Source organism: Pogona vitticeps, chromosome 4 (genome assembly GCF_051106095.1).
Source record: "Pogona vitticeps strain Pit_001003342236 chromosome 4, PviZW2.1, whole genome shotgun sequence".
Classification (NCBI taxonomy): Eukaryota; Metazoa; Chordata; class Lepidosauria; order Squamata; family Agamidae; genus Pogona; species Pogona vitticeps.
Genome location: NC_135786.1, coordinates 103,088,083 through 103,102,797, shown reverse-complemented (window position 1 = coordinate 103,102,797; position 14,715 = coordinate 103,088,083). Strand labels below are relative to the sequence as shown.

At 41.2% G+C, this 14,715-nt stretch overlaps 1 protein-coding gene across 15 annotated transcripts in view; it reads left to right on the top strand.

Moving 5' to 3' along the window:
- Positions 1–14,715, top strand: part of PTPRC (protein tyrosine phosphatase receptor type C) — a 108,237-nt gene that overhangs the window by 89,671 nt on the left and 3,851 nt on the right. For all 15 annotated transcript variants that reach the window (XM_072998066.2, XM_020784651.3, XM_020784650.3 and 12 more), the window contains 10 exons: positions 27–152; positions 953–1,110; positions 2,067–2,202; positions 4,860–5,009; positions 5,399–5,489; positions 7,286–7,422; positions 9,270–9,404; positions 10,476–10,598; positions 11,010–11,182; positions 13,436–13,571. In XM_072998066.2, the coding sequence (XP_072854167.2) occupies positions 27–152; positions 953–1,110; positions 2,067–2,202; positions 4,860–5,009; positions 5,399–5,489; positions 7,286–7,422; positions 9,270–9,404; positions 10,476–10,598; positions 11,010–11,182; positions 13,436–13,571 (1,365 nt within the window). The remainder of the gene's footprint in view (positions 1–26; positions 153–952; positions 1,111–2,066; positions 2,203–4,859; positions 5,010–5,398; positions 5,490–7,285; positions 7,423–9,269; positions 9,405–10,475; positions 10,599–11,009; positions 11,183–13,435; positions 13,572–14,715) is intronic.

The window sequence follows — 14,715 nt, the reverse complement described above, 5'->3', positions numbered from 1 at the left end:
AACCATAAGTTTTTCCCCCTCTACAGATCAAATGTGCCAAGTATTGGCCAACCATGGAGGAGGGGAGTGCGTCTTACGGGGACATTGTTGTGAAGATAAATGAATGCAAAATGTGTCCTGACTACATCATTCAGAAGTTGCATATCACAAACGTACGTAAAAATAATAGCACTCAAAGAGTTCTATGTATGGCATGGCACTCCTTACAATCTCGAAAGATACGTGATAGTATTATCTTTGCATTGAGGAAAGAACAGCTTGCCTATTATCACCTAATGAATTTATATCTGAGATGAGATGTGAACCAACTTGCTGGCTGAAATGCAATTGCTTGGTGTAATAGTAGTAGAAATGTGCACTTGAGTAGGCCTATTAAATTAGTGAGGGTTAGGGAGTCAACTCCTCCATAGGTTCCATTGATTCAAGTTGGCCCACTCTAGTTGTGATTTACTATTCCAAAGTTGAGTCGCAACTGGAGTAGGCCCACTTGACTCAGTGGCACTTAGAGAAGAGTTGATCATATCATCCTTATGAAGGCATTATTGCAGTTTTACCTGACTCTCCTTCATTCTTAAATTATATTGCTTGTATTAACCAGGACTAGAATTGAGTATAAAGGACTCTGAGGTCCATTCAGCTTCAGCAATCAACAAATTCTGTGTCTGCTGCATCAAGGTCTGGCAATGGATCTTGGGATTCTAATGAAAAACAGTGTATAGAATATGCAAGTCTGAAGTCTGTCTATCCTTGAATGGTACAGAGCGTGCCTTCCAATGAAGTAGTTAGACTGTAGAAATCGTTCTGCATTTTCTTTTCATTCTGGATGAGCACTATCAAGCCACAGAATGTAGATCTCCTCTTGCTAACTGGGTTGTTTCACTGTTTGTTTGCTTTTTAATCTTTGATGTTCCACTGGCTCTATTAATGTTAACACACATGCCCTTTTGTCCAGAGGAGGGAAAAGACAACGGGAAGAGACGTGACCCACATTCAGTTTACAAGTTGGCCAGACCACGGAGTACCTGAGGATCCCCATCTCCTTCTCAAGCTACGCCGCCGCGTTAATGCATTGAGTAACTTTTTCAGTGGTCCAGTTGTGGTCCATTGCAGGTAAGATTTAAGTGTAAAACAGGCTTGGCTCATAATGTCTCCTAACAGAGACTTGGTTTGCACAGGTAGTAAGATCAAATACGAGAAAAGTTGCTTGTTCGACTATAAATCCCAGAACTCCTCAGCTAAACATTTAGAAGTTGCAGTAACTTCTCCCATCTCTTAGCATGGTTTACACAGTAGATTAGATTAGGTATCCTTCAGTCTCAACAGACTATGGTAACGTGCTCTGAATAGAGGACTTAGAACACCGTCTAGTGTGGTTGACGGTAGACTGAAGTACTAAAATGCTTGACTATTCCATCTGTACTCCAGTACAACGTCACCCATGTATCACATTTAAAATGAATTAACACATCAGTGAGAAAGATACCATTCTTTGCAACCAATTCTCCAAATGGTGAGATAGTTCATGGATTCCAGTGCTTACCCAAGATCAGCTGGAACTGAGGATACTAGAGACTTGCTAGCATTTAGTGATATTTATGTATATCTGCAGTGCAGGTTTCACAAATATGTGAGATTGAAGATATGGAGTGTTTGTAACTTTATACTCAGACACATATCTCAGAATTAATAGTAATCCCATGCGACCTTTTTGGGGAAATCAATGCCTTCCGATTCTTCTTGAACCACTCAGCTCTTTGACACTCTGGGACAATACATTTCATTTTATTTGACTCGGACAATAGGCTAAATAATTACAGAAATTTGCTCTCTGAAACAAATGGCTTATCCCCTCAACATGTTAGGAACATACTGTATAGTCATTACAGATTATTAGGAATATTATGCATCTAAGGAGCAGGAGTGCCGGCTTGGGGTTGGTTTGCTTGATTTCTTTGAATAGCCTGACAAGCAAATGTGTTCCACTTGATTGCAAGTCTCAGTTACCAACAGCCTGATGGATCGTTCTGTTCTGTTTTCCTTTTGTCCTCCTTCCCCTTTGTCCTCAGTGCTGGTGTTGGGCGCACTGGAACTTATATCGGAATTGATGCAATGCTGGAGGGATTGGAATCTGAAGGAAGAGTGGATGTCTATGGCTACATTGTAAAGCTACGGCGTCAGCGATGCCTTATGGTTCAAGTAGAAGTAGGTTTCCAGAACTTTACTTGTTTACACATAATTGTGTAACTGTTGTTCAGTTGTGGCCATCTTCAGATGCACAAAGGGAAGATGCAAGGAAGATTAAGAATGATTGTATGTCATCAGGTCAATTCTGATTTATGGCAATCCTTTCCAGGGTTTTCTAGATAGAGAATACACAGAAGTGGTTTAGCATGTCCTTCTTCTGGGGTTTCCCCATGGCTACAAAGGCTGGCTCTGCCACTGGGAGACACAGTGGAGAATCAAACTGCCAACCTCTGGCTCCACAGCTGGGTACCTAAACCACTGAGCCAGCTGCAAGGAAGATAGAAGATACAATTTTGTATAAAAAATTCTTTGGCTTGAAGAGAAACCAATGTATTTTCTTCATATGTGAGTGCTAGAGCAAAGGTGGGGAAGGCGTGTCGTTGGACTACAGTGCCCATGTTGCAGTTCAGCATCATGTTGGTAGCCACATAATCCTTGCCTCTGTGCTATAACCATGCCAGCACTCTCTTTGGCCACAACATTGTACAGTCAGCAAGGAATGCTAATCAGTTCATTCAGAAAGCATTCATTCATTCATTCATTCATTCATTCATTCATTCATTCATTCATTCATTCATTCATTCAACTTTTACCCCACCCATCTAGATTCAAACGAATCTACTCTGGGTGGCTTACGGTCCGAACAATATAAAACAAAGATTAAAACAGACAATATCCAAATAAAAAAGAGAAGTAAGCAAAGTCCAAGATGGGAAAACACAGGGTATTTAGTAAGCATGTTAGCATTTCCTTCTCATTTTATTTACTGTGTACATGTTAGTTCAGTCTGTGGACCTCATTAAAGAACAAGACCATGCAGGAAGAGGGGAGGTTTAAACCTACCTTAACTTCATTTCTACACACAAAAAATTTAAAAAGAAGAGTGGAGCCTCCTTAGCATATATCTGTTAATGTTTTTCCTTTTTATTGAAATTATTTTCATTTTGTTTATACTGTGTTGGTTACTGTGTTGTATTGTTCCATTTTATTGCATTGTTTTGCTTCATATTGTATTATTTTATTGTACTGTGTAAACCACCCAGAGTGGCCTGAGTTACCAGATGGGTAGTATAGAAATTAAATAAATAAATAAATAATTATGGATGAGTGGAACGTAGGAAAATAAAGGGCTGGGGCTGGGACATGACATTGACATGCACACCTCCTGTGTCTGTGCATGGTGACCCTATTAGCTTGGTTTCACATGTTTATTTACAAGTAAGAAAGGAAGTCTCCCCTGAACCCTATGTATTTAGTTTCAGCATGAGTTTTCCATTATCATGGAAAGTGCATTGAACTACATATATGTTACATTTTTGCATGAATAGGCCTCTTACATGATGTCTTGTAAAGTGCACATGCATTCAGAAGTAACATATTAGTTGGCGCTTCGTTTCTCTTTGTCTTCCCTCTTGGGAGGTCTAAAAGCATCATGCTCTCAATTTACCTAATTTTTTCCCTTGAATCAAGAGAACATATTCCTAGTGAAAGATCTGACCAGTTTGCATTATGTTATTTTATAATACCTAAGAGGTTTAAAACTGGCTGGAAAGCTCCATATCTTAGGGATCTGGCTGCGGAGCTAGAGATTGGGATCATTTCCCCACTGTACGTCCCAGAAGAGCCAGCCTGTGTAGCCTTGGGCAACCTGCAGAGTCACAGGGCACCCCCAGAAAAAGGGAATGGCGAATCGCTTCTGAGTAGTCTCTGGCATACAGCTCTGCTCTCACCTGTCCGTCACAGCTGGGCAGGGGAACCTCAGCCAATGAGAGGATGGAGGGTGATGCAGAAGGGGGAGGAGCTGGATTATATAAGGTTTGTGTGATGTGTGAAAGGGGGAGTTTTGGAGAGTTTGAAAAGATGAGAGAAGTTGAGTGAGATAGATTTGAGAGAGATAGTCAGTGAGGGAAAAGTCTGTGTGATTTAGAAATTGAGAAACGTGATTAACAACTTGATTTATTACCTGTGATTCACCCTTTTTATTTTGTACAAATCAATAAACACTTTATTTGTTTGAAAGAAAAACTTGTCCTTTGTGAGTACTAAGGTTAGGTTGGTGGCAGCAAGTGAAGAATAGTAGTGAGCGCTCTTGGAGGCCTGTATTGGTAGAGGCTTGAGAGTGGCCCGCTACAGTCTCCACCAAGAAAACCCTGAAAAAGACTGCCATAAATCAGAATTGACTTGACAACATGCAATTATTATAAGAGTTTTAAAATGTTTGCCTCAAAGATCTAAACAGTGGTCTCTGGGCAAGCATGTCTTTTCATATGAGTGTGTCATATTGGCCCCCTCATCTCCTCTATGTAATCTAGAGAATGCATTTACTTTTGTTACCATGGCAGAGGTTCAGTTGTGTTTTATTTGATAACCTTTGCTTACTCAGCAATAAGCTCCACTGAATTCATTAGTCCAACTACTTTTGAAAAAGCAGCCTTACTCACATCTGTTTAGAAGTACATCCCACTTAACATGCATAAACAGGGTCTCTGTTTGAGTAACTTTATTCTATATAATGTCATAATTATAGAATGTGATATATATATATATATTACTTTAAAATTCCATTTCCCCCTCTTTCCACACTCTATACAATCTGGAATCTTGGGGAATCTCAGACGCAATACATCTTGATTCATCAAGCATTAGTCGAATACATTCAATATGGTGAAACAGAACTCAACACCTCAGAACTGCACAATTGTCTTAATCACCTGAAGAAGAAAGATCCTCCCAGTGATCCTTCTCTCCTGGAAGCGGAATTCCAGGTAAATGACTTATCACCGGTGTGCTATCCCATCACCACTACCAACTGCCAGTCCAGTTGCCTTTTGCACATGGAAAATGACAGATAACATCTTACTCTTCGCCTGATGCAGCAAAATGTCCCAGGCCAGCCGTTTTCTAAACTCTTGGAGGTTAATGCAGAATATCGTTACCAAAATCACAAAATTTTGCTGTTTAGAATGGGAGCATTCTCTACTTCTTGGCAGCTCATTAGCAGGCATATGTCATTACATTTTGATGCTTCTTCTGGGAGATACATTGGTTAGGCAAAACTAAGAGGGCATCATGCTGAGAGATTATGTAGCTCTTTTTAAATATATATATTTTATTTCAAATGCTTCATTTTTATTGTTTGTATCTTTGTCTTTAGAGGCTACCTTCCTACCAGACCTGGCAGACACAGAGAGCTGGCAAGAGAGAGGAAAACAGAAGTAAAAACCGGAGTTCAACGGTTATTCCATGTGAGTCCTAGAAAGGGAAAGTACACAGACACTCCATGGCTTCGCTTCGCTTCTCTTCTCTTCCCTTCTTTCCATTTTTTGAAAATTATAAATTAAAAAAGAATCAGGTACTCCATATCACACTTAGATGTTTTGCAGAGAAATTACATCTGAAACATTCTTTCTTCTGCAGCAGAATCAAAGCCTGTTATCCATCCATATCATTTCCACAGAGTCATGTACAAAATTGCTCTTTAGAATACTTCAGCTATCTCTCTCATTTCTTGCCACTAAGAAGTGAGTGCCAAGCTATATTTTTACAAATAAAAGTCTCCCATCCTACACTTCATATCTGGATCAGGATATTGCCAAGGAGTTGAGCTCAACCCTGTCCTTCCAGGTCATGTAGCCAAAGAAAATTTGCTTAGATCCTCATATTTCCGTTGATTGGAACAATATACATGTACACATATGCAATTTTTAGATCACTGTATTTTAATTGGATTTTAATTGTTTTTATCTTTTTACTGTATTTAAATTGTTGTAAGTCAACCAGAGACCTTTAGGTAGTGTGGGCAGCATACAAGTTAAATAAATAAATAAATAAATAAGTAAGTAAGTAAGTAAGTAAGTAAGTAAGTAAGTAAATAAATAAATAAATAAATAAATAAATAAATAAATAAATAAATAAATAAATAAATAAATAAATAAATAAATAAATAAATAAATGTTTCAGGTCAAGATTAATAGTGGTCTTGGGGATTGGTTGTCCTTGGGAATAAAGTGTGGTAGGGAACTGGGGGGGCCCATTACCCCACCCATTCTGCAGTCATAGTCTGGTGAGGAGGGAGAGATCTTTCTGCACATTTAAGGACGGTAGAAATAGTCACTCATCTCTGTCATGTGTGGCTGCAAAAATACACAGAACAATGGACTTGATTGAGAGATGCAAGGTAGGTGATACAGTACCTTTTTCTTTATGTATACATGCATCCCATGCCTTACACGTAGCTGGTATTTCACAGATTTTAAAATGGTAGCATGAGAGAAGCTTGGGTGGCAAAAATGAACAAGCCCCTTCAGTTTTGGGGTGTTTTTGCAGTTAAGAATATAAGAAGAGCCCTGCTGGATCAGGCCAAGGGTCCATCTAGTCCAGCTTCCTGTATCTCACAGTGGCCCCACCAGATGCCTTTGGGAGCACACGAGACAACTAGATACCTGTCTCTTGATACCCCTCCCCTGCATCTGGCATTTGGAGGTACCTTCCTTTTAAGCCTGGAGATTATACATCACCTTGTGGCTTGATGAGGACCAAGGATTCAGAAGTGGAGCAGGAAAGAGGAGCACTGGGTTGAAGGTATAAAGCAAGGGATGTCACCCTGGAAGTGTTCTGGTTTGAAGACCCAGGCATAAAGAGCACAGGAAATGGTACTGAAGATGTGAAGATGAATGGGACATTAGACTGAGAAACAGGGGTAGAAAGTCTGGTAGAGAAACTAATATAAAGTAGTTCATTCTTGAAGTTCATACAGTATTGCAATAAACGTTCACATTGCAATTGAAAAAACACCAGTGTCTCTGTTCCCAGACCTTTGGAAAATTATTATTATTATTTTTTAATATTATGTTGGTCATGTCCTGATTTGAATAGTGTCCTTCTGGTCAGCTGAGATGGCTCTCCACCCTACTAGGAGAAATGTTAAAGAGTTGTATCTTTTGTTGACTTGTCCTCTGTGATAAAGTAAGGACTGCTATTAACTCCTGTGAAGATGCCTTACTGAAAGCCTTGTTTTCCTCCCAACTTCCTTGCCATGTAGATGACTATAACAGGGTATTATTCAAGCATGAAGAGGAAGGGAGCAGAGAAAGTGAATGTGATGCAGATGAATCCTCTGATGAGGACAGTGACTGTGATGAGGAACCCAACAAATACATCAATGCATCTTTCATCCACGTAAGTGTGTTTGGATAATTTACTTACCTCTCTAAAGTATGTGTAGTTGATATTTTCAGTGGTCTGTTGTTGTTTTTTGATATCATTTTCAGTTTCTTGTTGATTGTATCAAACAATAAACAATTTTCTCTTTCTTTTCCAAATTAAAGGGAGGGCTTTAGTGTTACCAAAGCTCCTAAATGCCCAGTATGGAAATGAACGCATGGTACAGCCATCCGCCAGTATAATTCATGCGGCAAAAAAAATTAAAAGCCTGGAATTGTAACAGTGATCATGGTAGAATACACACTGTTCTTTATTTATGGCCATTCATACTTTCCTCTCCGTTTCATGTTTCCTCCCCTTGAAACCCCAGATGTTGTTGGACTAGATCTTTGCCATTCTTGCCAGCTGGCATAATGGGAGTTGTAGTTTGCCTCTTGGATCCACAATTAGAACCAATGAGAGGCTCATAGAGGCTGTGAGTAAGATCACAATGTTTCCTCAGATTTCCCTCTCAGACCCAAGAAACACATTTGAGTTTCCGCCACATCCAACAGCCAGTTGTGAGCTACTGGGAAGCCTGTAGCAGGTCATGATAGCGAATGCCTTTTCTGTCAACCTGGAAGTTTTAGTTAACTAGAACTGGGAATGATAGACTTCTTTTGATGCTGGGTAACCTAGGAGTCATCATTGCATCTTGTGGCAATAAGTTTCATAAATTTCATTATGTACTACTTTCTCTTGTCTGTTCTGAATCTATTGCTGATCTATGAAGAATTCTGTAGTACCTTAAAAATTAATAGGTTCTATTTGGCACAAACTTGTATAGACTTCGGATCACTTCTACATATCTCAACCCAGGATTTCAGATAAGTCATCTCTCAGGCAACAATATCTCCAATATCTACCCAAGCTGGGTATTGAGGAGCAATCAACCATAGAATAAACCCAGAACAGATGACCACAGAGCACCATGTGTTATAACCCACAACCTCCTACTAAAACCACTCAAAAGTATCATCGTTGAGCCCATGTTGGACAATAACACATCTTCTGCAAGGGCTGGCTTTGTTCTCCTCTGATTTTTACCAGCTGAATGGCAGATGAATTACAATAGGACTCAAGCTATTGTGCCAAATGTGGTCTTCAGTTCAAGAGAGGAAAATTCTACCACCCATACACAAATTAGTTGATTGTAGAATTAGTGCCTTTGTGTTCATTATTATTGTTGTTGTTGTTGTTGTCGTTGTCATTGTTATTGTTGTTAATAATAATTAAAGAAAAACAATAAGAACAATACTAACATAAAGTGTGTATGCATACATGCTGCACACTAACACAAAAATGTTCCCCCCTGTGGCACCATCACCCTCAGAACCAGATAAGAAAATATTTCATTTTAATCTCTTTTCATCCCATTCCATTCCAAAAATAAAAAGCAAAGCAAACTGTGCTGCTTATATACTGCCCCATAGTGCTTCAAGCACTCTCTGGGCGGTTTACAAGTTATTTATGGAGGCTACACATTTCACACCCACACCCACAAGCTGGGTACTCATTTTACCGACCTCGGAAGGATGGAAGGTTGAGTCAGCCTTGAGCCGGCTACCTGGGAATTGAACCCCAGGTCGTGAACACAGTTTTGGCTGCAGTACAGCAGTTTAACCACTGCACCATGAGGCTCATACACATTGATTCTTCTGCTGGCTTTTGACCTTTCCCTTCTACAAAAACATAATTCAAATATGGATTCCATATCTCTTTAAAATCAGTAGTACCTTTGTAATAACTTATGACTTGCTTCCTTCCAAATAGTTTCTTTGGAATGATTTTAGATTTCTTTTTCTCCCCCCCCCCCCCTTCAGGGTTACTGGTTTCCGAATGCTATGATAGCAACACAAGGACCGCTCCCAGACACCATTGATGACTTCTGGACCATGATTTATCAAAGAAAAGTGAAAGTGATTGTAATGTTGACGGAGCTGAAAGATGACACCCAAGTGAGTTAGTCTCCCTGAATCTGTAATATGACCTGCTGTCTCCTTCAGAGAGATAGTAAAAGTCAGGTTTTAAAAATTAAAATGAAATTTTAACTTCCATAAGCCTTGGGGGGGGGGGGGAAGTATCAGCTGCAAAAGAAGAGGAGTTTGACCCCATGCGTGTTTACTGAGAGATAATGTATATCCTACCTGGTTTAATGGGGCTTGTTCCCATGGAAGTGTGCAAAGCATGGCAGCAGTTAAGCAAAATTTATGTTGCTTGTAGAAGGCATATGCTCCATAGACACACCATTGCTTTGCAGAGCTTATATAAACACCCTGCTACTGCCACATTTGACATACAGAATAGACACTCCGTGGTTGTTTTCCTCTGAGCATGAATTCTAAGCTTTGAATTTAATAACTTGCAATTGTCACTGTGCCTGATACTATCACTATATCAATGACTATCCTAGATTTCCTTGATATGCACTATAAAGTACTACTACTAATGATAATCATGTTCTGTCAAGGCAATTCCAACTCATGGTGACCCTTTTCAGTGTTTTCCAGGAAGAGAATACTCAGAAGTAGCTTACCATCCTCTTCTTCTGGGGGTGTCATGGGACTGTGCTGCTTGCTCATGGCTGCACAGGCTAGCCCTATGCACAGGAGACACAGTGGAGAATCAAACTCCCAACCTCTGTCTTTTCCTAACCCACTGAGCTATCTAGTCTGGACAGCTATCCAGTACTAACACACATATTTAACAGAGAAGGACTATCAGCTTCTGTTAGACCTCAAATGAGATAGCTGGCTTTTCTCAAGTTCCATTATATCTGACATTTCCATGCATATAGTGCACATGCAGTCTTCATCACTGCACATCCATTGGTCCATGTTTTTCAGTCCTATGAATGGCTTTTCCTTCTCCAGGCAGGAGTGGGATACTAAATGTGACCCTCTTGAATAAGCATCTCAAGAGAAACTTGCCAGCTCTTTGCACTTCTCTCCCTACCCATACCATCCAGCCCCCTCAAATACTACTGCTTTGGAATGGGGATCCCTGATTTAGCCTTTCTTTCATTCTAGGAACTCTGCACACAGTACTGGGGAGATGGAAAAATGTCATACGATAGCATCACAGTTGAACTGAAAGATGTCAACAGTTGTTCCAGTTATACTGTTCGGACGTTTGACATAACTTATGGAAAGGTAAAATATGAACTGATGTGTCAGCTTGTCTGACTTCTTAGAGGGAGAAAAAGGAATTGGCCCAGTGTCTTTGTAGCAGATCTGCAGACATATACTTCATGAGCAGGGGGTTGGACTCGTAGGTCCCTTCCAACTTCATTATTCTATTGTTCTGTATATTCTGTTTAGCTGTACTGTTAGTCCCATTCTCAAAGTCAGAGGTAAGGACCTCCAGATATTTAGACTCTGGCACCCATTTTTATATACCACTGATGGTCCAGGTGAGGCTGATGGGAATTGTTGATTAAAGCACTGGAAGAACCAGATGTTCCTTACTTATGCCATAAATGGTTCTCAGCTATATGGCTCTTATTCCCTCTCAGCTGCTTTGTCATGTTTTGAAGAACTTCTCAGTGTACCTTTTTCTTGCAGAGGAAAGAAGCTCGAAAAGTGTTTCAGTATCAGTACCATAAATGGAAAGGTTATGCTCTCCCAGAAAACCCCAGTGACTTGGTCACCATGATTCGAGATCTCAAGCAGAAACTTCAGCCAACAGCTGAAACATACATGCACAGCAAGAATGCTCAAGTTGTTATTCACTGCCGGTGGGTGTATATTTCAGACATGTGTTAACATGTTTTGAATCTAGTTTTGATATGAATTTCTTTCTGTCGTACGTTGTCTTTGCTTTGGGATTGACCACATGGCACGAGTACAATATATGGTGTGTTAGACTCTAGGAACAGGATTACAACTCTAGGAGTTCCATCCTTGAAAATCTGTGTCCATGGTGTGGCAATGATGGTTATGGATCTTTGAGACTGCTGTTGAATACATACATCAAAGTACAAAATACATACATTACTCCTATTCAAAGGCTGCTGTGAGGAAACCTTGATTCTTCCCCCACCCCCCGTTCTGACAGCTGTCTGTTCACCATGTCCCTTAGTGCAGTGGGTCCCGAACTTTTTGACATCAAGGGCCAGTTTCATTGAAGACCATTCTCCCAAAGACCAGGAGTGGTGGTGGTGGCAGGTGCCCATCCATGCATGTGTGCATGGGGCATGCCTCCATCTGTATGTTGGAGCAGGGGCATGGGGCATGCATGCATGTGGCAGGCAGGCGGGCATCCGTCCGTACATGCATCTGTGCATGCGTATGGGGGCGGTCAGGGGTGTGTGTGCGTGCATGCAGGAGGCGTGCATGCATCTGTGAGTGCATGCAATGTGTGTGTGTGTGTGTGTGTGCATGCGTGTGGGAGTGTGTGCCTGCGAGTGGTCTTGTGCACATGCATACATGTATACACACATTCCTTTGGCCCTTGAAAATCTCTATCAGCGGCCCGGTCCTTCCAAGGCCACGGAGTGGTACTGGTCCACAGCCTGAGGGTTGGGGACCCCTGGCTTAGTGAGTTAGGTGTCTGGCTGCAGAGCCAGAGGTTAGGAATTTGTTTCTGCACTATGTCTTCTGGGAGAAGAGCCAGCCTGTGCAGCCTTTGGGAAGCTGAATAGCCCCAGGCCACCTCCAGAAGAAGAGAATGAATGGCAAGCCACTTCTGAGTGCCCTACTCTATACCTTGAGAATCCTTGAAAGGGTAACCAGGAATCAAAATTGACTTAATGGCATGCAATAAGAGTGATTTACCTCTGCCCCTTTTCTTTGATTACCTGCTTCACAGGGAGTCCACCTATCATATTACTCTTAACTTTACTCAGAAGTCTTCAGAGAGGAACTTGGACGTATGCCATATTTCTGTTTGCCCAGCTGTAGCATCCAGTGCCACATTTTTCTGCCAGATGTTCTGGCCTCACTAATATTCCGATACAGGTGGCAATTTGGTTTTCATTTATCATCTGGGGAAAAAAACCAAGCTTAAATATTTGAACATGCCATTTGTTTATTAAAAATGTATCATTGAGATTGATGATGTCATGAACTATGTTTTCAGGATGATAAATAAAATACAAGATTATCACTCACTTCAGTTGTCAGAATTCAGGTTAGAGCAGTGCAATCAAAGGTAAAAAAGACAAGACAAGACAAATAATACAATTCAATAATGTCTTAATATAGTGTGTTCTAGCCGAATGGATAACTCAGTGAATTAAATATCTGGCTGCAGAGCCACAGGTTGAGAGTTCAGTTCCCCACTGTGCATCCCAGAAGGGCCAGCTTGTGCAGCTTTGAGCATACTGCACAATCCCAGAGCTACATGCAAAATAAAGGAATGGTGAACTACTTCTGAGGACTCTCTGCCTAGAAAACCTTGGAAAGGGTTGCCATAATTTAGAACTGACTTGACAGCAAACAGTTGTTATAATTATTCTAATATGTCCTCTTCAATATGCATTTTGTGGTCCTCTCTAGATTCCAAACATGTTGAGTACTATTATCAAACCATTCTAGAAACATTCTGGTTGTCCTGCTGTTTGGGTAGTGAGGACAAGAGGAATGGTAGAGGAGCAAGCCTTGGAACTGGGCTTACTCTCCCAAGGAGAGGAGTGAAAAAAAATCATACTAAGGCACTGCTGCTTTTTTTGCCACATTACTACTGTACACCAGAGATCTCCAAACCTTTCACGCAGAGGGCCACATAATATATTTGCAATATTTTTGAGCGTCGAAGGAATGCATGCATACGCATGCACTCCCACCCACCCACCTGCATGTCCGCATGCCCACAGACCCATCCACCCACCTGCCTGCCCACACTCACACACACCTACCCATGCACATGCACGCACACATGGACGGGCTGGATAAAAAGGCCAGGCGGGCCAGATGTGGCCCTCAGGCCGTACTTCGGAGACCCCTGCTGTAGACCAACATTCTTAATTTTCTGGGATATTATTTTGTAGTGATGGGTCCAAGCAAACAGGATTATTCTGTGCCTTGCTAAACCTGTTGGAAAGTGCTGAGACAGAAGGAGTAATAGACGTTTTCCAAGTTGTGAAATCTCTTCGCAGAGCCAGGACGGGAATAGTTTCCTCATTTGTAAGTATATCATCCTACTAGGTAGTTGGATTCCCTCTCCCTCCCTTATCTCTCCCCTCTCCTCTTTTTCTACAGCTTGCTTATTCTGTATTCATACTGCCTGTATCACTATACTTTTATAGATACATCAAACTTAGATCAATTGCGAAGAGTGAGGTTCGCAGCTTGGGGATTCATCTGGACCCGGCACTCACCATGGAAACTCAGGTGGCGTCAGTAGTCGGCTCCGCCTATTTCCATCTTTGGCGGATTACCCAGCTGCGTCCCTATCTTGATGTTGGGAGCTCACAACTCTGGACCATGCACTTGTAATCTCAAGATTAGACCACTGTAATGCGCTCTACGTGGGGCTACCTTTGAGATTGATGTGGAAGCTTCAAATGGTGCAGAATGCAGCGGCCAGACTTCTCAGTGGGATGAGAAACATCAACATATCTCTCCCACTCTGGCCGCCTTTCACTGGCTGCCCATTTGCTTCCGCATTGATTTCAAAGTTTTAATAATTACATATAAAGCCCTAAACGGTTTAGGACCTCGATACTTGGCGGAACGCCTCCTCCCACCTAGATCTACAGTGGTGCCTCAAGGCATCTCAATGGGGGAGAAAAAAATTCACCAAAAATTAACGAAGGCTCAGAACAAAGCCAGATTAAGTTTGCACAGGTTTCACAAGCTGCACTAATGAGTCCAAGTATTTAAAACAGTTTCTGAGTCTTCGTTAATTTTTGGTAAAAAAAATTCTGCCCCATTGAGATGCATAGACCCCCCCCCCAACCAAGAAGCAGCATGGCAGCAGTTAAAATTTTTTTAAAATCAGATTTGAACTTGGGCATCCAAATCCCAGAGGCAGGCATGGCCACAAGAGAACAGCAACCATTTCCTTGCAGAATTCCACACACACAAAGCATAACCCCCCCCCCCCAACCAAGAAGCAGCATGCAGGAAAAAAAAATTAAAATCAAGTTTGAACTTGGACATTCAAATCCCACACAAATCCACAGAAACCCCCAGCCAAAAACCCCCCTGCAATTTCCCCAATGGAAAAAAAAAATCATAACCAAAGCCAGACAGACCCAAATTCCCCCTTGCAAAAATCATCAGAGTTTTGCAATACAGTACAGTACAGATACATTGTTAAACCCAC